Raw genomic sequence first — 27630 nt, 5'->3', positions numbered from 1 at the left:
CACCTGCAGCTTTCCTGAGCTGGTTCCAGTCTCAGTGCTCTCATGGTGTCGGTTTCAGCCACAGCATTGAAGACTTCCAAAAACCCAACTGATGGTTACCTGCCCTGCAGACCCGCTTGTGAACATTGTGAAGCATTTAGCAAATGAAAAATCAAACAAAAAATTGCTAAAAGAGAGAAATGATAAAGACTGGACTTATACTCACCAACTGTAGAAACACAGAAGTCGAAGCTTTTGTATCTGCTGGATATGTAAATAATTTTAGTGTCTGCTAACAAGTTTGCTATGTGGAAGCCCATTTCTGACAGTATGATGAAATTTTTAAAAAAAAGCTCCTGTAAGTGATCATTATATTGAGGAACATTGTTGAAATAATGAGGTCGTATTTCAAAATGAGTTTCATCTCAAATCGAAGCTTTGTCAAATTCACAATTTTGAGTTTATTTCAAATGACTTGATATTTTAAAATGAATAGAAGTATCTAAAAATGAGTTCTCAAATGAAAATTATGTTCTTATCTTTAAATAAGGATAGTATAATTTCTAATTATTATTAAACATTAAGTCAATATTTGAGTCATTATTTTTTTCAATAAACTCATTTTGAAATATTAATTCTATTTTGTAATTAGTTTTGACAACATTTTTGTAATTAACCGATTCATTTTCAAATAAAAATTAATGAGTTTCTCATTATGTGAAATATTAACTCATTATTTTTGAGATACTAAATCATTATTTTAAGATACCAAATCTGAAAGACACATTTTGAGTACTTATTTCTTTAGATAAAAAGTCATTATTTTGAATTAATTAATTTGAATGTAATATTTTGGAGAAAAAAAAACTCATTTAGAGATACAGACAGAGATAAAAGACTTTGAGATAAAACATTATTTTAGCTAATCATTATTTTGTTTTTTAGAAACCAAGTCACCTGCTTTGATTCTTATTTTTGAGAAGCTCATTTTAAATATGAAGTCATTATTTTTGAGATATCAAGTCTTTATTTAATTCTCTCATTATTTTGAAAAACTCAGTCATTAGTGACTAACTTGAAGGATGTTTTGGGTCATCATACTGGCAGAAATTGGCTTCCATACATAGCAACTGATGAGAAATGTCCATGTTGTTTACATTTGTTGCACTGCCTCCCCAAGTAACCAAGTCAGTACATTTTATTTTGCATATCTGTATCTCACTGTAATATTATAGACAAGAACAGTAATCCAACCTGCTGTAATTCTCCAATTCATGGAAGCTTTTCATTGGATTTCTGATCGTTATTTGGAAAAAGTATGGGAGACTCGAGGTGTTAAAACAAAAGACGACATCACAAAACCACCCATTGTTTCAAAGGAGATTTTTTGGAAGTGTAGAGCAGAAAACATCACAGAAACAAAGACGGAGATGAAATTAAAACATACTTTCAGAAGAAGGAAACACTTCCATCTTTAAGGTCTAAAACGGAGGCGTTTCCCTCCTCCGTGTGAAGAAGCCTCCTCACAAACACACAGCAGATCTGGAAGCAGCTAATTTATTTCACTACTCTCTGGATACTTTGCACAGTTCATGTTCACTCATTGACATTTATTAAACATTCAGGCGATGGCGGGGGAGGGGTGTGGTTAATTTAACTTGATCTGCCGCACCCCCCCGGGACCTGTGCCTTACATTGCAAACTCACTGCTGATTGGCTGGCATCTTCTCAACCAATCAGGGCCCAGATTACAATCACACATCAGATTCAGGCCCTTTTATTGGGCCACAGAGATTAATAAAGGCAATGCACTGCTTTTTTAAACTAGGCTTTCATCTGAAATATTATATAATATTTTAAAAAAGAACATTGACAATATTCAATTAATAATAATAAGCTATGCGATCAGGCTGCCAGTTAGGAGAGATTATTCGTACCAGCCGGCACCCTGGGAGAGGCTCCCCTCTACATGAGCTGACGTTCTCTGAGCGTTACATTTATAATATCACCCCCCACCCCCCACGCTACCCTGCGCTCTTTACAGTAGTTCCCCAAGTCACATGACCTATGCAAAATAAAGGGCTCTTGCATTACAATTTCTGATCGGGTAATTCTTTTTTTCTAACAAAATATGAAAATCTATAGAAAAAAATCTTCATCATTCAATAAAAGGTAGAGATATCAAAAAAAAGAAAAAATGTCGGCGCTCCGTTGTCTTTCAGTTTGGAGGCCAAATTCCAGCTAGAGGAAATTGCACTTGAGCAGCTGAATGGGTCTGAGAGGGCATCGCCGCGCCAACAGCAGGGCGGGGGTTCATTTCTTGCGGGCGTGCTTGTATTTGTCCACGTAGGCCTTCACCAGGTTGGCCACCTTACTGGAGTTCACCTCACCACTCTTGCTGTGACACACCTGAAGATTAAAAAAAAACACAAAGAACAGATGAGGTCAAACTAACGCTCATATTTACAGCTGCGTTTACGTTGTATCAGGGAGACGGCAGACAGAAAACTTATTTTAGTGAGCGAGACCAGGACAATACAATATACAAAATAGAATAATTTTAAGAATAATTTTTAAGAATAATTTTTTGAAAGATTTATAACAATAATAATAATACATTGTATTTATAGAGCGCTTTTTAAGAAACTCAAAGACACTTTACAGAGATCAAAAAAGCTTCTAAAACAGAATACATGAAAAAAACACCACTATATTTAATATAGTCGTTTTCCGGGCACAAACCTCCAATCTCCACATTTCACTATTTTGATTTTTTAAACCTCCCAACTCCTCTGGATCCTTTTAAAAACAGTGTTTTCTCTAATTCTTGAAAAACAGCAGTTTTGGAGATAGGTTTGTGCCCAACAGCAGTGATATACTTTATTTATTAGGTTTTTTTACACAGTTCAATGGAGTATTTACCTGTTGGTGGGGCGTGGAAAAAACAACAACAAAACAGACCAGCCGTGTAAAACTAGAGACGAGGAGCAGCGTCCCTGCGCTCTGCTGTGGGCGGTTCACGCGTCGTATCATGTCCACGCCCCTTGTATTTCGGCATTTATCTCTTGTAAAACATAGTGTTTGAAAAATGAATGTGTACAAAAGCTAAGCAGCCAAAATTTCAGTCTAATCTAACATTTGTCTTGACAGACATAGCAACAGTAACTAAGAGGGGGGCGGGGCTTAGCAAAGAGTCCATCTGTTTTAGACACTCAGAGTAGGAGGCGTTTACCTTTTCTACCGCTTTGCGGACGATCTCCTTGTACTCCTCCTTCGTGATTTCCTTCTTTTGGTAGTAGGGCTTGATGGCTGTCTTCACTTCATTTATAGCTCTCTCCTGGATCTGCTGTTTCTGAAGCACAAAGAGGAAATCAGACTGCTGGTGAGAAAATGACTGAATGAAACAGAGGAAGAAAAGTCGTTCTTGAAGGACAGTTTGAGGTGGAGCGACAGGTCGTTACCTTTTCTTTTTTGGAGCTGTCAGCCTGAGCCTTGTTATGCTGGCTGGGCTGAGTTGTGGAGGATGGCAGGGCCTGGCTGGGTGCCGGCTGGACGTGGGTCGCCGCGGCAACACCAGCTTTGGTTGGGGTGGGAAGAAGGCCGGGTTTCCCATAAGCCACCATCGTACTCGCCATCTAGGGCAAACCAGGGAATAAGGATAAAAACTTGAATGAATTTTCTAATTTTTTTCACTCCCACAGTCTGAAACTTTATCATATAACCTCCTCAGTGCCACTCCTGTCTACGTCCCAATATTCCATACCGGCGTCGTGTATCCGTCAGGCTGAGCTGCTGCCGTCTGGCTGCCTTGATGCATGGGTGGCGGCGGTGGAGGAGGCGGTGGGAGCCCCTGAGCACCGACAGCGGGGACCTGAAGCAGTGGTACGGCAGGGTGGAGGTGCACGGGGACCTGAGGAGGCATGGCGTACGGTGCTGCAGGCTGCAAGCTGACCGGCAGCGGTCCACGCGGGCCCTGCATGGGGAAGTGATGGTGGAGAACATTCAGCGGAGGAGGAATCACGTTCATCACGGGCACCGGAGCGTTACCCGGGACTGCCTGGGGAGGAGGCTCGCTTTTAGGGGGATCTGAAAAAAAAAAAACAAAAACAAAATTAGGAATCTGTCAAGGAGACTTTGTCTTCTATGAATGAATGAAAGCTAAAACAGCCACATTTTGCAGTGTATTTAAAGTACTTTATATTCATTTATGTATGACGATATTTAATTTAAGGGTGCTCCGATCAGGATTTTTTTTTTGCCCATAACACATTGACGGTAGCAGTACTGGCCAATAGCGATCACAGGGTTTACTTGAAGCCTTCTATTTATCATGTAGCATATTTATTTTTTTTAATTTAACCCTCAGGGCTCGCTTTGTTTTTACTCACTTGTATCACTCACTTTTCAAAACCAAACTCTAAACAAGCATTTTTTTCTACCTTTTTTGACCATCAGTTAAATCATAAATACCAAATATTCATTAAAGTTCAGAGTTCTGACCCTTTAAATACCCGGATTTTGTGATGATGCCACTATGTTTTATTTTCTACAAGCTAAGTATTTTTTTGTATCATTACAGCCTGGGATAAGTCAATGATAATCAGCAACATTATTTTTTTGTGCAGTGTCAAATATTCACACCCATTCAAAATCAAAATTAGGCTATGAAAAGTATTATACATTAATATGATTTTCTACATTCATTGAGCTTTTTTATAAACTAACCATATTTTGTATTAATTTTTAATATTGGAAATTGGCATGGGACATGTGCAACTTTGTTTTCAGGTCATTTTTTTGTCACTTTTTCCTGCTAATTTTCAGGCCACGTGTTGTTAAGTTGCTCATTTGAGGTGCTGGTTCCAGCTAAAGCATCTCCCTCTGTCACTAGGAGAACATTAATCACAAGCACCACGACCATCGGTCCTATTTTTAAGGGAACTGTGGCTGATTCATTAATGGCTGTTTATCATCTCCATTTCCTCAAGCAGTAACTATAACATTTTTGGAGCGGCGATAAATAAAGTGTACAGAGAAGGCTGGTTTTCACAGTTGTGGGCTGAAACTGAGGAAGTTTGGACCTGCTGCTGCCGCCGGCTGCTCCTCCTCTTGTCGGTTCCAGCCTCCTGGTCCTCCCCTCTCCCTCTTGGAGTAATAATCCTGAACGTCTGCGGGTAATGTCCTCCTTACAGCCCAGCTGGAGGCCGATGACCAGCCTGACCGGTCGAGCATAGACTCTGCTGACTCCGCCTCTTTCCTCCGCCCACCGCCTCTGTTTTCGTTGAAGCGGCTGTATGCGTCAGTCCCTGAATTGTTGCCTGTACCTGAGAAGTTGTTTCTGGGCTGCCAGCGGTTGTCGGACGTTTCCTCCTGCTGGCTATAGAAGCTACGGTTTCCGCCGCCCCGCCCCATGCCCCGGCCACGTTCAAACCCTCCACGCCCCCCTCGGCCCCGTGGCTCCCCTCTGTTCCCGCCGCTGTTGCGGTCTTCCCAGCGTGAGCCGCCGCCAAAGCCAAAGTCCCGGGTCTTGCCGTCAGCTTCACGACTCTTATCTGTAACCCAGTCCGGATTTTCTGACCAGGCCTGGCGTTCAGGGGAACTTTCTGCAGGCACACCATTTTCAAAGCGCCCAGCGCCTCCGAGATGCCTGCGCCCCTCACTGCCAGACCCACTGCCCTGCACAGGCCTCCAGCCGCCCCTCCTCCTCTGGGGAGATGGCTCTCTGGAGGCTGGCCGCTCCGAGCTGGGCCCTCGCCTGTAGGATCTTGTTCTGGATCGTGATCTAGACCGAGACCGTGACCTGGACCTAGAGCGAGTCCTGGATCGCCTCCTCCGCCTTTCGCGACTACGTTCCCTCCTAGAATAGTCTCTCTCACCGTCTCGGTCCCTGTCTCTTTCTCTACTGCGAGCTCGGGACGAGCGCCTTGAGGGCGGACTGCCGTCACGATCTCTAGACCGCGAGCGTGAGTGCCTTGATGGTTCTCGCTTGGAGTCCCTCTTTGGTGACCACGTAGAAGTTGGGGAGTGGAAGCGAGAGCGCCGCTGCCTGCCATTCTTCCTCTCTTGGCTCTTTTCTCGTCCCTGTTGGTCCTTGCAGCTCTCGTCCTTGGCATCTTGTCTTGCAGGTGCAGGAGGTTCGGAAGCAGCTGAGGCAGCGCTCTCCTTCGGTAGTTCCAAAATGGGACTGTTACCATGCTCACTCATGGGTGAACTGCAGTCCATGGGGACAACTTTAGTGTCATCCATGGATGGATCACCATCCTTGGAAGGACCATCATCATTGGAGGGAGCGTCATCTTTGGCATGACTATCATCCTTGGATAGACCGTCATCCCTGAATAGACTGTCATCCTTGGATGGACTGTTCTTGGTCTCTTCCCCAGAGCTGTCAAATACTGAAGGTTCTTCTGATCCAGACATTTTTATATCAGCATCCTCAGAGGCTTTAGATTCAGGGACGGCTGAATCATCCTCTGACTCTCCAGCAGAGGGGGAAGCCGGTTCTTGAGAGTTCTCGCACGATTCAGCCATCACTTCCTTTGATGATTCTTCATTGTTGTCTTCTTCTGACTCTGCGCAAACTTCCATGTCTTCATCCTGCTCAGTCTGCTCCTCACAGTGTGGAGACATCAGGTTGTCCTGCAGGGCATCCTCAGAGTCAGAGGGTGATGGTGAAGTCCTTTTCTCAGACTCCTTTTCTCCAGAGGAAACTGGGCTTGCTGGCTGCTCCTCCTCCTCCTCCTCCTCCTCCTCCTCCTCCTCCTCCTCCCTCTTGCTCTGGTCGTCCTCGGAGCACGATCCGGGGCTTTTGGGAGCCGAGTCTGAGGGACAAGACAAGTCATCGTCCACCTCATCTGGTTTCATTTCGTGTTTATACGATTGTTCCTGAGTCTCGTCACTGTCCTGTCCGACATCGTTACTGAAAGGTTCAGCACATCCTGGTTCATCAGCAGAGTTGAAACCATCTTCATTGAGGGTCTCTTCAGCGTCAGACAGCTGCTGCTGTGTGTTGTTCAAATTCAGTTCCTGATCAGTTTTGTCTTCCTCCTCCTTTTCCATATTGTCACATCCATCACCCTCTTCTTCCTCCTCACTTGCTGCTGGGCTGCTAACGACTTCTGGAGATTTTTTTTTTCTTGCTGTGGCTTTCCTTTTCCCACTGGCCTTTCGATTTGTTACCTGTTTGCCCTTCCTCTTGGCCGGTCCCTGAGAAGCCCGGCTCGGCTTTGTGGACTGGCCGGTTGGGGATTCAGAGTCTGATGAACTGGACTGTGGTGGCGATGATGGGTCAGATACGGGAGCCTCTTCCTGGGATTTATTGTTGCGTCCAGATCGTCTGGATGGTAAAGACTTGGCCTCTTTGGTGGGAGCTTTGGAGGTTGAAGCTCGACCTCCTCTCTTCTCTCCTCCTTTGGGACACGTGATGGCGCAGACAACACCCTGAAACGCTGTGAGAGAAAAAGATACCAGCAAGGCCCAGTAAGTATTTATCATTTCGAGATAAAATCAGCTGCCAATCCTTTTTAAAACACCAATTAGAAATATGTCAAGCCATCTGGATTGCTTTTTTTAATGTTTTAAATGACTTTCTACTGACATTTATTAGTCACATAGATATGTACAGGCTTAGCTGCCAACAAAAAACGAACAGAAATATTACCTGTCACTTTAAATATTACCTATAACGCAAATGTATCATATATTAAATCTTGATTTTCATCTATACAAGTCTAAATCGAGTATAAATAATATCCATATAATTAATTTGCATTTGTTTACATCACTTTATTTACACATCAGAACCAATCCAAAACAAATCTAAACAATTTTTTTTTTTAAAAATTCACTCACCGAAATGACCAGGGCCAAATAGTGAACTGGTGGTAAAGGGAGATGAAAATGGACTGTGATTCCAACCAGTGGGATGAAAGTTCTGCCTGTAAAATCAACAATGTACAAACACAACTTAATTCAAAGACACACACACACACACATATACACACACCATATATATATATATATATATATATATATATATATATATATATATATATATATATATATATATATAAAACATTTATTTATTAACTTTGCTGACTGATCCATTGTCTTATTTGCAACATAAGCTTCCATTTCTTTACATTTTAAGGCATTACTGTATTTTAGCACCTGCTTGCTTTCTGTGTTTGTAAACACAACTGAGAGAGAGAGATGCCAGCCACAAACAGCTGTTTCCACACGAGTCATCCCGCTTATTTTGACAGAGAACCGATCGTAACTTCAAAAATGATTTCTTGCTCTGTGAGGCAGGCAGATCTTCCGGCTTTTCATCTGCGCTCGCCACAGTGTGACTGACACGAACTTCAATCTGCTTGATGTGCTAACCTCAGCACGTTACTTAGCGTGCATCCAAAGGTTTCCAGGCCAAACTTGTGCTTCTGAACCTTTGTTCTGCATTATGTACATCAATCTCCATACTGTGCATTCTGTGTGCAGCTGCGTGCACCGAACCGTGACAGTTTGGCATGAATATACAAACTTTTAGAACCCTAACACACAAGTATGCCTGTCATGTACCTGTACTTTACTCGAGTCTTTTCTTTTCATCCCACTTTGTGCTTTAACTCCACGACATTTCAGAGAATATTGTACTTTTCACTTCGCTTTTATCCGAAAGCTTTAGTTACTACACAAATTAAGAATTCTGTTAAATTAAACAAATTAAGTTCATAAAATATGACGTTTAGTTGTCAATTAAATTACAAAAGAGTTTATACAAGTACAGCTGCAACAAATAGTTTGATTAATCAATCAGTCGATTCAAAGGAAAATAACTTTCAACCATTTTATTGAATATTTCAGTTGGGGTTTTTTGTAATGATTTTGAGGGGGGTTTTTTGGGGGGGGGGGGTAAGTTTTTTCTTAATTTTTAAATTAATTTTCAGCTTTGGAGCGTTTTTTTTTCTATTATTTTTAAAATAATTTTAAGTTTGTTTTTTTTTTTCCTTTGGAGGTCTTGAGTGTTTTTTTTCTGTTTTTAATGATTTGGACTTTTGGAAGTGTTTTTATTCTTTTTCTTTTTTTTATTAAACTGGACATAAGGGAGATAACTGCTTCCAACTTGTAAGTTTTGAATTTTGCCTGGTAAGGATTATTAACAGCACCAACAGGGTCAAACACAGCGATGTTAATTGGGATTTTATTACCTTGAGGTGCCATTAGCAGGGATGGGAGCAGCAGGAGAAAGCCACGGACAGTCTTGCACCTGCGGTTTACACTGTTGTAACGCAGTATCATATGGTATGTCGTCTGTCACCCACACAGGCTCTGAACTGCAGGAAAATAAAAACAAGATAAAGAGTTATTTATGGAGGACTTACAAATATTAAGCATGAACCACTTACACTCCAGCTGTAAAAGCACAGTGTGCACAAGTCTTACATGCCTTCTTCACAAGACGCTGCAGACTTCGAGCCTTTACACACAAATAAACAACACAAAAAAGTAACATACTTGCCTGCTAACCTTTCTCTGTTCAAACCCACAGCGATGCAAATTTTTCACAGTATGCAACAATTGCTAAATAAATGTTTCGAATAGATTCACCAGCAGTGATGCCAGTTTGCAACAACTACCTGAAACATGTTGACCTAAAACAGCGTCTGACAGTGTATCTGAGGTAAGCTGCTGTACAGCAGAAGCTACCGAACACTATTTTACTGAGTTTCCTTCACACAAAATACTGAGTGAATCTGAGTTCCCTCTGCTGAACCGTTACACCCGGGCCGCACTGCCTGCACGAGCACTGCAGAACCTGTTGGGTTTTTTTTCGGCGCCCATGTTAACAGGTTAGACAAGTGGTTCCCAACTTGTGGGTTGCCATCCACAAGTGGGTCAAGAGTCCATTTTGAATGGACCACAAGTCACTCAGCAACATGTCAAGTTTTTTTAAAAAACTACTTTATTTTAAAGTTGTGTGAATTTCCAGCACAAAGCTATTATTCTGAAGTGCCATTTCCTGCTGCAGGGTGAGATATTTCTTTTTCCATTACAGCAACTATTTTCTTATCTATTGTTGGTGGTTTTATTTGGCCTATTAACATCCTGTGCCTTTGCAGCGATTTTATGTCACTGATCTTGAAGCAATGATATGCACTTTTTTGGTTGCAGTGCCATTTTTTCATTAAGTTTCTGTCAATATGTTTTGTTTTATTGTGTTCTAAGCTCACGTGCTGTTTATGTGACTGAGGAGAAATCTGGACCCCATGGCTGGACTAGTAAGGAGCCACTGGGTTAGAGCAGCCACACTGCATGCAGACCTGGGTGTTATGCAGTGATAATGTCTAGGACTTTTCCCGTGAAAGGCAAGAATGGCAGGAGTGTTATGTGCTGCATTTGTAAAACCTTAAAGGAGTAATAATGTGTGTTGTTGTCTTGGTTCAGATTATAGAGCCTTCGTGTCATAACTCCTCATAATATGTGTGACATTATTGGTTGGTGCCATTAATTGTGGTGCAAAAGCTCAGAAAAACCATCCGCATTCAGAAAAACTTGCATCTCTTTTTTGCCACATGCTCTGAGTAAAAGTCCTGAAGACAAAAACAACACTTGGAAAGAATATACTGACGTGCCAATTAATAACTCAAAAACTCCCCTGGTGTGTAAAGGTCTTTAATCTGGGTTCTTAGGTGAAATTAAATGATGTCAGTCTTTGATATTGTTGTGAAATACACATACAGTTGCTGTGGAGCTATGAGGACAAAATTAAATCAGCACATTTGGAGTAATTTGCCGTGTACTCCAGCAGGGGGCTTTCTTCAAATGCACTGCCCCTCTGACCCACTGCCCTCTCTGTAAACTCTGCTGCTCTTACTCTCTTTGCTGGAGTGAAATGCTGGACACTAACCGTGTATTACTATATCGCTCAGAATTCATTGTATATATTAAGTCATCAGAGAGGGAGGCGTGACTTACATGTCCTGAGGCGATGCTGTCGTTAATGAGACACAGGAAGACGGTGACCAAGTACAGCACTCTGTCCCTCTCACCTGGACAAAATAAACACAACACAGATGAGACTCAGCATTGAGGAAACGTTACAATAACATTACAGAGAAGGATGAACACAGGACAATGAAAACAACTTCAGAAAATCACCTTTTTCCTGCTCAGAGAGGAAGGGTCCTCGTCGTTACCTGGAGAAGACATTTGCAGACAGTCAGATATAGCTGACAAAAGTGAGCGGGTCACAATGACTGAGGTGGAAGACGGGTGTTAACATACATTTCCTCACAAGTCCTTTTGTTTTGGCGTCTGCCATCCTCTCCACTTTTTGCCGTCTCGGTCTTCTTGCGGGCTTATTTCTGAAAAGAAAAAAAAAAGCATCTAAATTGTTTGTTTATGGTAAAAAAAACAACAACAACAGAGCACAGAATTTCATACTACTACATCACTTTTTCCTGATAAATGATTAAGTAGATCACATTAGATATTTCCTCTTATCTTTTGGACTAGACTTGCTGATATGCTAACCTTCCCATCCTATAAAACCAAATGAAAAACTGGCCGATACTCACTTGAGACAGAGTTTTTGTTCGGGGTTTCTACAGCAGCAACTCTCAGCTTCAGGCTGAGTCACTCGTTTCCTCACAGGAACCTTCAAAACAGACAGATTATGTTGGGTTGCAGCTGTATGCGTCACGTCGTTTAACACCTAAACTCACATTTACAGGTTCTTTTTTTAAGATGTGCAAACAGTAAACTTTGCCATTAGAAACCATTGTTTAAACTGTAATGTTTTGATTGGCTCCACGCGTACAGAGACAGACGACAAAAAGCATTCAGACAGTTATGTTCACAGACGAGGGCGCCGAAACGTGAACATTGTTTTTCCCATCAAAACAATGTGGGTGGTGTGTGTCAATGACCTGAGTTAACTTCCCTTCATCTGCATAGATGTAATTTCAGAATAACTTAAAACAGGGTTCACACAGACATTACAAAATTAAAAGTAGTTTTTTTAAGTGCTACTTTTTAATTTTAAAGAACTTTATTCAAAGCAAATAATTCTTTTTAAAATATTTTATCAAACGCAAATAAATTATGTGATTAATGTCTCTTGTTATCAAACTCTTTTAAGGCATTACTGTATTCAATGTGAAGAGCCGATGTACCACCCAAACACTGTAGTTTATTTTGACTTCTCTCCTCTCTTAAAACCACTAGGACTATGTTAGCATGGCAAAGGTCAGCTTTTTACCGTGATTTGTTTACTTCTCTGAAAATGAAGTTGAACTTCCAACAGTCAGCACTTCTATGCGCTACTTTTCTTTGAATATGAAAAACTGACAAAATATATATCAAAAATAATATGAAGGCACTGACAAAAAAGGGCTTCTTTTAGGGTATTCAAATATATTTTTCCCCCCAAAAACAGCAGCTTAAAAACAAAGCTTTTTTAAGTTCACAGTGTTGGTTTATGACAGCAGAGGGACTTTTCTTAAAGGGATAGTTCACCAAACAAAATGCAAATTCAGTCATGATCTGACACATGACGCCAGTGACCTTTTTCAAAACAAATTGGCACGTCGGAGCTTCAGGACACTTGGATTCGGACGTGCAGTATGGAGACTATTGTGGTTTTATTAAATATATTTTTTAACATTTGAATTCTGGTCACCATTTGCTTCACTTGTTTGAAAGATGAGTGCAACGTCTTTTCCCCGTAAACCTCCAGCAGTGTTTTGTGGACTATAAACTTCAACCAACTTTCCACTGGCACGAGGGTGAGTAGATAATGACTGAATTTTCATTTCTGGGTGAACTGTCTCTTTAACAACAAACACAGCTACGACAGAGAAGAGACGGGCAGAAAGCAGACTGACCTGCACGCAGCTCACATTCCCGTCCCATCTGTAAACATTAGTGAAAGGTCGTCTGTCCACCGGGCAGGAGGGAGCCATCTGCAACTTTAAGTGAATTCAGCAGCTTACAAGATGGAAAAAATTAACACTGGTTTAAATGTTTCACAGGTTTTAGCTTAATTTAGTAAAAGGCTTAAAAAGTCTCCTGAATGGACATACAGGTTCAATTCGTCATGTAATTAGCGCTCTGAGTTTATTCCTGCTTATACCAATTTTTTTACAAAATTATTACAAATTTGATTCAGTTCAGAATTTTGATCATCGAGCATCACCTCTGCCCATGTGAGCAGACATCTGAGGCAGAAGACGTGGCAGCAGCTGTCAGGCATGGCGAGCTCGCCTCCGGCCAGGACGCCGAGGCAGATAGGACATCTCTCCGCCTCCTCAGCATCCGTTCCATCAGGCGGGCCCTGGCCGCCTGAAAACAAACACACACACACACACACACACACACACACACACACAAATGAATGATTTCGATCTGATACTTTATATGCAGATTAAGGTTTTTCAAAGTGGAAATGTGTGGATATTCTACAACTGATAGGTTATACTGTTCATGTAACATGTACCTAAACATTTAAACAAAAACATCATTGTGCTGTGCAAAGTCTCACCACTTCCAGCTCCAGTCATGTCCACCTCGGACTGTCCTGATCACCACTACAACACAAAGAAGGTAAGAAAATGAAGACAAAGGTGACGCTGGTGCAAAGTAGAGTACAGCTCGTGGCGTTCACAGTGTTTCAGCCCACAGGGAAATAAACCAAAACCTCTTTACATCAGCAACAAGACATGAAAGAAACTACAATAAAAGACCAGTTTGTTTTAATTATTTGAGCTCTGTTAGATTGGCGGGTTTACTTTTCCAAGAGGGACAGTGGTCTGCGATGTTTACATCATCTCCTCTTCTTTTGGGACATAAAACACTTTGTGATATTTCACTATGAATGAGATGATGTAACACATTTAATGACATGACTAAGCCGGACATCGACAGACCCAATTCGCAAATGTGAATTAGCCTGGAACCTCTCAGTTCATTTTTCAAAGGGCGTCATCAACTGCTGTAGACCAAAATGCCTCTAGACACATTTTGTAGACTTGCAGCCAATCAGAGCCAGGAAACACATCCCATAGTGCTGAGCAATTGACAAATGTAAACAGGGTGCAGTGTGCAGAGAGGAGCTGTGATGGTGCGGCATCAATACCTCTCTGAACACTCATTTTTTTCTGTCAAAAATTGACAGCAGCACTTTGACATCAGTTTGACATCAGCTGCACCCTTATTGGAAAATGTCAGATATTCTTTACTGAGCTGGATTTATGCCTGCTGTAATGTCCCCAGTGTAAATTTTGGATAAAGTACAAAACTTTGCATCCATCGTCTCAAACACCCTAAATTAACCAGATAAACTGTCGTGATTAGACCGACCCATCTGAGGCCAGCTGGAAATTTGTCTGAACAGGAGGGGCACCAGACACATCTGATAGATAAATAAAACATGAGCTTGCAGATTTGTCTCGTCCCCAGACTATCTATGACTGAGTCACAAACTCAAATATAAATATAAAATACCAATGAGTAAATCAGAGTAAAGAAAAAACGTATTTTTCCAAGATTAAGCAACAGCTGCTGTTGCTGTAACACAGAGCAATGGATGAATGGCTGCACTGATAAATTGTCCTGCCCTTGCATCCAGTTTCTACAAATCTATGGCAGTATATTTGAGCCTAATTCCTAAACTAAATATTGGTGATTCAGAGCACAAAGAGATATATTTTTCAAGCGGAAAAATTATATTTTGAAAAAGAAATTACCTATAATTTATTTTTGGAATGAGCAAACAAAAATCAGTTCTGCGCGCAATAAATTAATTTGCATGTTTGCTATGATCCATACTTTATTTACATGGCCTTTGACAAAACTCAAAACTGTGCACTCAACTGTGCCTGCACACCTGCTCAACCTGGCACAGCATTTCAACGTGCCACAAAACTAATGGGAATAAAATCTGACTGGCTGTTTCATCTCCAATCACAAAGATTTCATAAGAAGATTAAAGACAGAGGATTCAGATTTCAGCCAGTGGACACGACAGAATCAAACAATACGCTGCAGGGTCATGCAAGTTTTGAATTTCTAGTTTTGTGATATTACCTTATTGTTTGCCAAATCCTGGTGTTATCCAACCAATTATAGATCATTCTACATGCAATTTCATTGTAAATTATAAATGTTTAAAGTAATCCTGTTCTGGTTTACCTTCACTATGGTCATGCAAAATTTCAAGTTATGCTGCTGTACACTTTTTGATAAAATTTAAGGAAAAGTCACCCAAATGTAATTAAATAATTTTGGTTCTGTCATTTAAAAAAAAAAAAAAGTTGAAGTAGTCAATGTTGGATTTCTTCCAGTTGGTTGTGGATGAAGCCATGCCAGAAGTGCAGAGAAACTAGGACAAATATGTCAAATCGAGCAGAAAAAAAATGTGCAGGCACAAATGTTTTGGTGCAAAATTCTGAAAGTTACATGCACCAGTGCATGCACAAAGAAAAAAGTATTTTGACACACTAATAGATTTATCTTTCCATTGACAAAACTACACAGGTTTTTAAATAATCATAACATTTCAATCATTAAATATAGTTAAGTGCAATCAAGTGCAATAACATAAGACTGAACACGCTAACTGGTGTGTATTTAATACTGTGGAAAAGCTTTTTTGGGGGAGCACCATACTGCACGTTTTTTTGGGAGTTGTTTTGCTGTATCGGCTGAAAAGCTAATATTAGCCCTGTGTATGAGTCTACCAGTGACTCATCACACTGCCACTCACTCTTGATGGGTGTTAAAATAACAACACAACATTGTTTGTATGTCCTCTGCTGGATTTGAGCTTATGAAAAACACACCAGGGACAAAGAGAAATAGATGAGTGATGAAACATTACAAATGCAGCACTGCCTGCTGTGTCGTGTAAAAAAAAAATGCTGAGCAGGCCCAGCTGATTCTGATTTTGTATGAAGACGGTAAGAGAAAAAGATCTAAGAGACTTTGAAAAAAGGGTTCATTGTTGGGGCACGGATGGCAGGAGCTTCAGTCACAAAGAGCGCCCGGCTGTCTAGTGTTTCAACAGGAATAGAGAGTGACGTCTGCTTTAGATCTGAGGGCAAGACATCGGTAAGAAAGGTCAGGGATTGTGGCGCACATTTGATGATGGTGGTGCTCATGCACTACAGCAATATGTAAGGAAAATTAGGAGAGCTACTCTTCCTCGGGTGACTGATGGTGTTAATACAGATGTGATCAGACTGTGTGAGCATGAGGAGTCCGTCAGAAACTAAGAGAGGGATGTTATAGTAGGGTTACAGTGCAGACACCCCTCATTCAAACATGAATGCACATTTGAGCGTTCAGTGGTGTGAAAACCAAATTCACAAAAAAAAGTGACAGTCAGATGAGTCCCCCTTCACCACGTTCTCGACAAGTGGGCGAGTGCATGTGTGGGGTTCACCAAGAGAGCGGTACAGCCTGAGTGCTTGACCCCTACAGTGAGGGGACTCGGTGGCTCTGCTATGCCCGGGGGGCATTTTGCCGGCATAGTTAGGGGTCCAGTTCACTTGTCCCCTGAGAGAGGACAAGTGGACATAACATAAAGTGTCTTGCTTAGACACTTTATGTTGTTTTTTCTTTTAGCTTGTATATATATCCGTCTTTGCACCTTGGTACAAAGCCACTGTAGCTTTGCAGTAGTTTTAGCTGATGTTGCCTTCTAAAAAATATAAATACAAATGCGGAAATACCACAACGAGACTGCAAAACTCAGCGTGGTTAGCATGGACTCCTGGTGATCTTTCCAACAAGTTTATTTTCTGGTGGAGATAATCATGTTATTATGTTGACAGACACATGGTACACATTATTTTACAATATGACAACTGTTAATTGTCTGAACAATTAACTTGTTAATTATTTGCTTTTTAATTTTTGGATGGTTGGTGATGATCATGATGAAGCTGAAGTTACTTGCATTAAATTAGAGAGGAGGGGAGGCGGTTTTTTGTCTCCTGCATATGAAAATATTGTGCCTTGCAAGAGTTATTTGATTTAATTCTTGTTGGATATCAAGCACTTTGCCTCATCTATCTCAATACTAGACAGGACGTCAAGAATTACAATAAGAGTTTTCGGAATTTAGCCATTGAACAACTACACAAAAACTCCTAACATATGCACTGGTCGATATATTGGAAATAATTGATAGATGCAGTGATCATTTTTAAATTTTAAAACTTTAGAAGTATTTTTTTCTATTTCATAGTGTGACTCATGCACTTTCCTTGGCAACACTGACAGACAACAGTTGGCTCAAACCAACACAGACAGCTACTGACGAGATTTGTGTCTAAGAAAGATTTTCTGTTGCGTTTTTCAAGCTTTAACGTCCAGAGTCCAAACTTATTGATTCTGTCATGGTGAACAAATCTAGATCCTGCAGATTGTAACACTTTTCCTAATAGTCTGGCAGTGAGCAGAAGTCTGTGATTTAGCTTTACAGCTAAGAATGATGCAGGTATTTGATCAGAATCCGTCACAGCTTTCGCCACTCGCAATATGACAAAACGTGTGGAAAAAAAGTGAAATCAGTTCAAAAGATTCAGACCAGAGCTTCGGCAATGGGGGAAACCCCTGAATTAGGTTTCAGTTGTGAGCACTTAAAATAACCCAAGTCAACACAGGCCATTAGTCACTAGCCTTGAGCTCAAAAAACATTTTAACATCCTTTTAACACCACCGGATGTAAGCGCGAAAACAGAGCTAGGCTAACATCAGATTTATTTCTCGTGATAACGCACACCAGCTGGCGTGATTGGTGTGATTAAATATCAGTCTTGCTTGCGGACAGACACTTGTGAAAGCTTGCTGGTGTTTTGTGCCAGCACGGCCTGCCTCCTACAGACACAAAATTAGCACCAACTTGATCAACCAGTGCCAACACGACGATGACAACAGCGTTGTTGTTGGTTAGCCAGACTGCTGCTGCTAGCTAAAAACACAGCTACCCATGGGCTAGTTAGCTGTTGCTAGCACGACAGCAAACAGGGCTAAATAGTTTCTAATATTAGCCACAATGGTTGCACTGAAGGTCATAAGTTAGCTAACTAGCTAGCTGGCTAGCAGCTGAAAGCTACTGATCTGCTTTCAACAACAGCACCTGCTTACGTCGCTTTTAGCTTGCTAGCTGTTAGCTCCAGTTAGCTCTAGTTAGCTCTAGTTGGCTAGCGGCAAGTGTCGGTACTCACCTTTAAGTGCTGCTGCAGCTGGGTTGCAACTAGTAAACTGGCTTTAGCGTCCAAACTCCTGCTATGAAATGTTGACGAATCACGCAATCCGGTATTTGTTTTGGGTTAAAAAACGGAGCGTAGCTTTCAGAAAGTCTCAGCCACATGTCTCGCGGTCTGGCTGTGAGTTGGTGCAGCTGTCGCCCCCTACTGACACCGCCGAGCATTACAGGCGCAGAGAGGATTTATCCCTCTAGTGGTGTTTACAGCACAGGAGATACAGCAACAGGTGGCACAGTATCCAAAAACTGTATTCAGCTTCAGCGTCGTTAACTCTTATGGACAAGACTGGCATTGACTATATTTGCTGATTTATTTGCAGAAGAAATCAGCAAATCAACTGTGCTTCTCAACCCTTTGGACCTTGAGCAAATTGGTTTGATATCTTTCAAAAGCATGGGGTAAAGGCAAATGAGGAACTTAACAAGACATTGCCCAAAAATTAACAAGAAATTGGTAAAATAAATAAATAAATAAATAAATAAATAAATAAATAAATAAATAAATTTAAAAAAGGGTAACAAGGAAAATTACCTGGAAATGAGAATTTATCTTTGAAAAAATAAAAAAAGATATCAGAAAAAGACCAAAAAATGATACATTTAAAAAAAAAAAACATTTAGTTTTGTAATATTATCTAATTTAAAATAATAACAATAATAATGATAACAATAACAGTAATACTACTAATTATTATTGTTATTGAAATACATAGTACAATCATAAAATATATAGACACTTTTTTCCTTTTTTTCACTTTCTAATAATCCTCCCCCATTTTTAAAGACAAAGTTTTAGGTCCTTGTCCTTTACTTATTTCTCACAATTTGTGGAACATTTCTTGCCAAGTTAGCCATTGCTTTTTCCCCTTTATTTATTTTAAATCAAACCAATTTGCTCAGGTTTCAACGGGTTAAATAGCTTGTGGAAGGCATCCAAATGCAGCGCAAGAAAACTAATGCCAAGTCAGGTTTCGAAGGGTCAACCAGGGGTCCAGGGACCCCCAGGGGTCCTTGAGGGAGTTCCAGAGGGGGTCCCCAGAAAAATAGGGATAGTTAATTTTCATGAAATAATTCACTTTTTGAAAAGAGTCCAGTGTGAATAAGTCACAAAAGTGACCACTGTGATGTTTCACTTATTCAGCTGTTATCTCATTGACTGTAGTTGACGGCTATAGAACTCTGGTTTTAATCATGTCTAACAACCAAAATCTTTTCAGATGGAGGTCCTCAAAGCAAAATGTGATTAAATGGAGATCCGTGACCAAAGGGTCCATTTGTTTCATTCGAATGACTGAAAAACGAGCACCACCTCAGCCACGATTACATAAGACTCCCTGCATCTTTTGATTAAATGCAGAAACACCACAGAAAAGACCAACGAACAACAAAGACTGAAGCAAAAATAACCCAGCACGAGGATCTCACATTATGCTCTAAGCACTAACAAAATGAGACGGTACAGTCTTTTTGATGAATACTGAAAGTTCTGTGAAAGATTAAACACAGAGTATGTTTTGGGAGCTGTGGGAAGTGGAGCGCTCAGCAAAGTCATTAACAATTCAATTATGTTGAAAGGAACGAGGCAAAGGAACGTGTCCAGTGGTTAAGCAGAACAAAAGGATGAGCTTGCCAAAAAAGAGAGCTTGTTAGGTTATATCAGACAAGAGGGCTGTTTGAAGTTCCAACTACCAACCATGAAAACTTAGTGCTGAATATTAAAAACACTGGCATCTGTTAAGACGTTTCTTATTTAGCACACAACAGGGAGCTGCGATGAATCCAGGGAAAGACTCATGCTCTGTGTTCTCTGTACCAGTGGTTGCCCAATTCCTTTCTCTAGCTGCAACCAGTGAGTCGCTCTATCGGTTGGTTGATCAGTCAGTAGACAAAAATTTCCTCACACTTTGGCGGCCACAGTTTTTGCTCTAACTAGGAGGCTAAATTTTTGCATAGTGGTCACAGCCATTGAAAATTCACCATTGTCAGATAGCTCTTGATGAACTCCAAAAGTATTCAGCTGAATTTATTTCATAATGTCTCTAAAGTGTTTTTGTTGTTGTAATCTTTGATTGAACTGCTCAATATTTAGGATGTTTAGGTCAAGTTTGTATTAGAACGGCTACCTCTTGGAATGACACAGGCCATTTATTTTTGCTCACTATTTCAACTATTTATCCATATCTTGGAGCTAACTATTTCAACCATATAAACTTCTGATAAACTATTTCAATCATTTAAACTTCTGATAAACTATTTCAATCATTTAAACATTACTTCACAACTATTTCAACCATTTGAACATAACTTCACAACTATTGTGACCATTAAAACATTACTTCACAAGTATTTCAACCATACAAACGTTACTTTTTGTTACCTATTTCAATCATTTAGCTATTTCAGGCAATTATACATTACTTTTAGCTAATCATTTCAACAACTTTTCCAATTCTTTCAGCAATTTTTACCATTTATACTTCACTTTTTGCTAACTATTTCACCTTTTATCCATTACTTTTAGCTATTTCAACATGTTCCTCATGTTTGCTTTTAGTAAACTATTCTAACCATTTAGCCATTACTTATGCATAGTAATTTTAACCAATTATCCATCTCTTTCAGCTTATAATTTTAAACATTTACCCATTATTTTTAACCATCTAATCATTTATAAATTACTGTAGCAAATTATTTCACCTCATTTTGCTATTTCAACTATTTATACATTACGTTTAACAATTTCAATTTTTCATCCATTACTTCTTACTACCTATTCAACTTAATAATTTAAACAATGTGTTTATTTCAGCAAACTATTCAACTATATAAAGCTACTTTTCATCATCAATGTCACCATTCATAAATAATCTATCAACAGCGACCCCCATTTATCCATTTTAGTCAACTAAAGTTGATCCTTTTTTGACTATTTCAGTAGTTAATGCATCACTTTCAATCATATATTGTAACCATTACTTTGAAGTATTTCAAATGTTTATCCATTACGTTTTGCTTACTCTTCAACTGTTTACTTTTAGTAATGTATTTCAACAACTAATCAGTTACTTTTAGCTGTAAATATTTCAATCGTTTCTCCATGACTTTGTGTGACTATTTGAACAATCTAGTCTAATTAGTTGAGCCTCTCCACATCTTCAACATCAACTACTGCCTGCTCTTTCATAGACTGAACAACGGGAGAAATCTGTGGTAGAAAAAAAATAAAGAAACAAGCGTAAACCCAAAGCAAAATGTTCAGTGTTTTATTTAAAAACTATAAACAGTCACCAAAGTAAATAAAGCCAATCTCTAACAGACTGTTAGGTCTATGTATAGTCACACATCCTACTGACACCGCAGAAATGAGGATGGTTGGGTCGCCCCGGTCAGATGCTAATACGACAGGCAGTCATAAATGTTACACAACACACGGTAGAGAGGACAGTCTGAGGACGTGAGCCGGAATGTGGCATGGTATTAAGAATGAAAAAATAGTACAATAAAACTCCACACTATATTAAGATAGAAAAAAGTAGTGAAGAAAATATCATACCTGCACGTAAAGCAAAGAACACAGGAGAAAACCTGTATAAAAACTCCATGTATTTAAACCAATTTACAAATACAAAAAAATTTTGGTACGCGCACTGTGCTCGTACAATGACAAAACGCTTACAGTGGATATATGTTACTTGTGTGTGTGTGTGTGTTGAGGGGGAAGGGCGTGTGAGGGAAGAGGAAGGGAAGAGAATACCTTCAATATTTTTTTTTTCTTCTACAAAATGACATGAGATATATTATTCCATACTCTTTCAGCCAGCAAAATGAGTTCTACAAGGTATTATAATACAAAAAATGTCACAGTTCCACAAAAAACTGTTTTTCCCCCTCCCTAAGCTTTACAGCATCAGTACCTTTGCAGAATTATTTACAGGTTTTTAAGTACATTCATCCACTGCTGAGTATAGAATCACATTAGATACAAGTGACCAGGGATCATAAAAAAAGCAAAAAAACAAAACAAACAAAAAAAACCATACTACTTTATTCAATTCTACCAAAGTAATGCTTCTATTACTCCACAGAGCAAGTTCTCCAGTGGCTGCATCGGCATGAAAGAGGATCTTCTTTATATATATTCACAACATATTTACAAGATTCTTTTTCATTAATTGTAATGGTATTCATTTCAATAATAAATAAGTGAAAATATATTGACTCAAGTAAGAAAACCAAGCTACCAAGTTTCTAAAGAAAAAAAAAAAAAAAAATTCTCTGCGCCAGTTGCCAGCTGAGTCCTCCTCCACCCATCCCTGCGGGACACCTACGTTAGCCCCCCCCACTTCCCTGCCAATCCGTGCCTTTCAGTCAAACGCCACTCACTCCAACGCACACATCAGTTCACGGGACAAAGAAAAAAAAAACTAAAAAAAAAAAAGAAAAAAAAACTTAAACAAAATGTGCTCGTGTTTGGGGTTTCGTTGGTGGAGTCCCTCGGGGAAGCAGTCTTAAAGAGCCCCCCCTGGTGGGCAGCTGGTGGAAGACCCCGTGGCAGTTTTTTTTTTGTGTGTGTATTTGTGTGTCGATGAGGGAGGGCGGGGTGTTTGAACACAGGTTGGCGAGGAAGGAGGTGAGGGATGTGGGGGGAGGGGTTTGGAGGGTGCAGGCGGCAGAAGGAGGGTCTTCGTTCCGGTTCCCGCCCTCTGCTCCCCCTGCAGACCCGCTACGGCTCACCGGTGGCTTCCTCCTCTCGTCTCGGGAGAGGGATGGGGGTTGTAGACTGGGTTGTCCTTTTGGCGTTAAGCCTGGAGCGAGCGCGTCAGTTCATAAAGGCATTTGGCGAGCGTGGTGGAGACCTCCATGTTACTTAGCGCTAGCACTGAGAGGTGCGTCTCATGCCTCTTTACCAACCTGAGAGACAGCAAGAAACGCAAGACGTGATTAAAACAAGTGAATTACAAGAAAATTACCTAAAATAGTTTCAAAAGAGAGGAAGATAACTAGATAATTATTCAAAAAAGAAAAAACAGGGAAAAATGTCCAGAAAACTATATTTATAATAATAATTATATTTTAGATTTGAAATTATTTTATAAAAAAATACATTATGTATATATATATATATATATATATTTATTCTTTTTCTTATTGTCAAGTAACTTTCTCGTAACTTTTTCTCCTTTTCCTCCCACACTGACATTTTCTTTCTTTTTTTTTATAATTAATTAATTTATTTGCAATCATTAAAATAAAATGCACATACACATGGCAAAAATGGCAAATATTGGCCCCAATAAATGGCCAGGCCGATGATCAGTTGACCCCCTGATTTAATGCAATCCAGCTCTAATAACTGCATGAACAACCTCTGAAATTTAAGCTACACAAAAAAGGGTAATTATTACGTGTATCGGATTGCGATATACTGTCAGGTGTAGTTTTTTAGGTTGTCTATAACTTTCATGACATCTTTTTGTTCACAAGTCGAAGGTACAAACAACACTCAGAGCCAGAGGGACACTTACATGCGACCACAGTCTGAGTGCTTGGCGATGTTCTTTAACGTTAAGGCAGCAGTTAGTCGTATGTGTTTGGTCACTGGTCCCTCTTTCTCATCCTAGCAAAGGAAACAAACAAGAAAGACATTCATTAATTCCACTTTTATATATGACAGAGGTTCAGTGGGAGTGACCACTGCAGACAGACACTTATTTTACTTTTTACACATATTTTCATATTAAAACCGGCCTGAAGTTTTAATTATAGTGAGAAAACACTTGTTAATAATATGAAAAAGAGTTTCCATTTCTTTAAACATCAATATGACATATTAAGAATAATTCTTTAATACTGTGATATTTTTTTTGAGGTTACCATACTGTGAAAATCTTCATACTGTTGCATCCCTAAGACAAAGGCTTCATTTCCATGTTTCTACTTGTGATACGGACATGGCAACAAGATTGGTTTTTCTGACACAATTTTGTCCCAAATATGATATATAGCTTACAAACAAACTGTTTTTTACAATAGCGAATGCCAAAATATGCAGAAAGATATAGTTCTAAAGCAAAAGAAATCAGGTGTTTCTACAGAATTAGATTTCCCTTTTTTTAACATTCTGTGTCCCGTCTGTAAATTCAGACGTTTTTGGAGGTCGGTGAACACAAGCAGAACTCATCCTAAGTCCTTTTTTCCCCTCAGCAGCAGTTTGAGGAGTTTGAGTTGTGGGGTGGATAACTGATCAGGCAAATCCGGTCAGAGCTGATCAGATCAGAGCGATGGATGAGCGCAGCTGCTGCTGCTGAACTCTATATCCAGTGTAATGGATGTTTAAGATTAACTTCACTGTGCCTGGCGTTCTGCTGCTCCATCTGTGCCCAAAGTCATGGTGGGCCGCCGCCAATAAATTCAATGTGTGGGAAAGTGTCTACAGGTATCAGGCACTTAAATTTAATACTTAAGACATTTTCAGGGTCATTTTAAACCGAATTTAAGTCTGATTTTGGAAAAATCTTTTTCAAGTATCGCAGGTAAGTAAGTAGCTGTTTATGTGATATCGTACAAGAGGTTGGTTTTTAGTAGGACTGTGGTTATTCGAGTGAGTTAGTGCAAGTGTTGAGTAAAAATACAGCTTCAGGTTCAGAGGTAAAGATTTGTAACATCAGAAATGTGGACTTTTAACACAGAAAAGCTTGACTCATTTTGACAAAAAGAAATTAAAAGGTGGATAAATTTAATTTCATAAAATATTAATGGGAATCCCAAAATCAAATATAAGACTTTATTTATTTATTTTTTAATTTGATTAAAAAACATTTTTAGACTTTTTAAGACACGCTGATAAATTGTCTAATTGTATGTACATTGCAAAAGGGTTTTCTAACATTTGATTTTTGTGCAGATTCGTAATGAACCTCATGAAAACCTGGAAATTTCCAAATACGCCCCCTAGCCCGAGGCATTTCCAGTCAATCCTGAGTCTGTGTTTGAAGCATGACACAAAGGAAACAGTGGGATTTAAAAGCCTCAGAGCAGCTTACGTCCACCTCGGCCAACCAAGAGCTTTACAAATCATACCAAAGTGAATGCGAATTTCAAGGAAAATCTGAGAGAAACGAAGCACAGGTCAGTCTTGTTCTACTCACAGTGAAGTCCCTGAAGACCAGGTTTCGAGAGCCTCTGCGGAGGGCCATGAGAGCTGCGCTCGGATGATTCACGATTGCTTTCGGTGCTCGCGGTGTCGGAGTACTGCCTGACGCAGGCGGAGTCCTTTAGAACGTCAAAGAGAAACAGCACATCAGTGTCATGTGTCAAATACCACCATCAGTGCACTGATTTTCACAGAGTACAGTTTCAGGCATCAACCGTGGATATGGATTAGTACAGAAAGGTGTGCTTACTGGGAAGAAGTCTGATTGGGACTTTGCGCCTGCTGCTCCTCTAGTTTGAGTCCAGCCAGCAAAGCTTCTCGAGAACAGTGCTTATCCTGCAAAAGAAAGAGTGGAAACTCTTTAATAATAATAATGATAATGACCTTTATGTGTTTCGCACCTTTAATACATAAAATGCAACACAGAGTGCTTTACATGCGAGAGTGCTAAAACCTAACAATATATAGAAACGGAAATTCAATTCAATTCAATTAAAATAAAAATAATTATGCAGCACATAGATACCACAACTCTGGGAATAAATAGCAGACAGGCAGATAAGCAAATAAAAGAAATCTAAAGAAATGTTAAACAACCAAAGTCAAAACAGTAAAAGGGCATAAAAAGAAAAACAAGTTCATTGGAAATAACAACCAGATTACAATAAAAATATATAATTACGTAAAAATAAATCTTGAAAATGTTTTCATTGTTAGCATTTCATGTAGAGGTGGTATGGTACCATTAAAAGTGCAAAAACACTGAGACAAAGAGAGACTCCCTGTAGGAGCAGAGAGAGGAGGCAGTCTTACCTGTAGATGCGTGATGAAGGACAGTCTCTGCCGGGGAAAAGGTTCACATCCTTCCCATTGACACTGGCCTCCATACACACCTTTTCCACCATGTTGCGTTGCTGCGTGATAAAACACCTGAGACGGCGTTTCAAACCACCTGAAGAAGAAACGGAACTCATCAGCAAAAGGTCCACAACGTCTCAGCTAAGTTGGACTGTGAACGTCCGTCTGTGACGCGTACCGTTTACAGGATATCCACAGACACTTGAAGTTCTGCCCTGCTTTCCTGCTCTGCTCTGGTGGGGCTGCGGGGCTTTGCTGTGCTGCGAGGCGAGGGCTGTGGTTTCCCCCCGGTGCAGGCTGGGATACAGGCGGAGGGGACGGGGTAACTGTAGGCTGTGGAAGAGTTGGGAAAATATTAATTGACAATTGTCAAGTAAATGGAGACACCCTAAATCCCTATAAAATATTCATAATTACTGACAGATCAGGTTCTGAATGGGTTACTATGGAAAACAGAAAAACAGGAAAAATAAAAGGAATTTTAAAAGACAGAATCCAAAATTCTCCCTTTACACACATCACATACTATCCCTTTCCTGAAATATTGTGCCTTTAGCGTCATATGCTTACACAGGACAATTATCCTCGTTTTTGTTCATTTTTGATGGGTTTGTTATAAATACATATGAATGTAATTATTTAGGTTTTTAGAAAAATGTATTTAATACTTGAATATAATGTGTACAGTTACCAGAAATAAGACCAAGTCACAAGTCTCAAGTCTTTGCATTCAAGTACCAAATCCTTTGTAAGTCTGAGACTTGCACGTCCAAAGTCAAGAGAGACAAGTCCCGAGTCAAGACTTTAAACACCCAAGTCAAATCCCCAATAATTTACATTTAAAAATTAAAATTAAAATGCATTTTTTAAAAAAAAAAAAAAACTAAAAGTATTTTAAAAATGTATAAAAAAGCAATGCCGAAATTGCACTTTCATAGCATATACAACTATAAGCAGTAACACAATAAAATTAATTTTGTATGTTTCTGTTCTATCTTGTTGAAATTGTCTCATCTCATACGAGAAAATGTTCCAAATTTATCTTCCCAAATTTGTGAGACATTTTCTCGAATACTATTCTGCCTTTAAAGTGATGCTGTGTAAGCTGTTGCATGTCTAGTGTCTAAATGCGAAGTCACGAGTCATAGATTTTAAAGTCCAGCTGTAAGTCTTTTTTGACTTTGTCAAGTTGAGTGTTGAGTCATAAAACTCACAAGTCGATCCACACTTCTGACAAATGCACAGCCGAAACAAGTAACTGTATGAAAATGTACAGACTGTAATGTTGATGTAAATTAAATTAAAATACAGTTTAAAAAATTCACCGGCTGAAATTGTAATTTTTCCCGAACAGTAAGTGTAGGCTGAG

General features: G+C 39.7%; 2 protein-coding genes across 4 annotated transcripts in view; both read right to left on the bottom strand.

The window, feature by feature from the left end:
• Nucleotides 1–1347: 1347 nt before the first annotated feature.
• Nucleotides 1348–18410, bottom strand: scaf11 (SR-related CTD-associated factor 11). 2 transcript variants are annotated; one of them, XM_042511213.2, is made up of 15 exons: nt 18210–18410; nt 13520–13565; nt 13175–13320; nt 12864–12947; nt 11556–11635; nt 11263–11342; nt 11137–11174; nt 10954–11027; nt 9186–9311; nt 7831–7916; nt 5061–7427; nt 3743–4065; nt 3441–3614; nt 3212–3331; nt 1348–2388 (listed from the first exon to the last, which is right to left on the bottom strand). In XM_042511213.2, the coding sequence occupies exons 2-15, from the start codon at nt 13536–13538 to the stop codon at nt 2293–2295; spliced, it is 3813 nt and encodes a 1270-aa protein (XP_042367147.2). In that variant the 5' UTR covers nt 13539–13565; nt 18210–18410; the 3' UTR covers nt 1348–2292. The 2 variants fall into 2 exon arrangements, with proteins under 2 accessions (XP_042367147.2, XP_042367149.2); XM_042511215.2 differs by having other exon boundaries at nt 12864–12941.
• A 3089-nt stretch (nt 18411–21499) lies between these two features.
• The window catches only part of arid2 (AT-rich interaction domain 2), a 45821-nt gene continuing 39690 nt past the window's right edge, over nt 21500–27630 (bottom strand). For both annotated transcript variants that reach the window (XM_042511065.2, XM_088072650.1), the window contains 6 exons: nt 26440–26594; nt 26217–26355; nt 25654–25739; nt 25399–25522; nt 23776–23867; nt 21500–23161 (listed from right to left, as the gene is read on the bottom strand). In XM_042511065.2, coding sequence (XP_042366999.2) covers nt 23050–23161; nt 23776–23867; nt 25399–25522; nt 25654–25739; nt 26217–26355; nt 26440–26594 — 708 coding nt within the window. In that variant the 3' untranslated portion in view covers nt 21500–23049. The remainder of the gene's footprint in view (nt 23162–23775; nt 23868–25398; nt 25523–25653; nt 25740–26216; nt 26356–26439; nt 26595–27630) is intronic.

Source organism: Plectropomus leopardus, chromosome 22 (genome assembly GCF_026936395.1).
Source record: "Plectropomus leopardus strain MGB_pleo_1.0 chromosome 22, ASM2693639v1, whole genome shotgun sequence".
NCBI classification, from domain to species: Eukaryota; Metazoa; Chordata; class Actinopteri; order Perciformes; family Serranidae; genus Plectropomus; species Plectropomus leopardus.
Note: the sequence above shows the minus strand (reverse complement) of the source record. Positions and strands in the feature narration are given on the sequence as shown.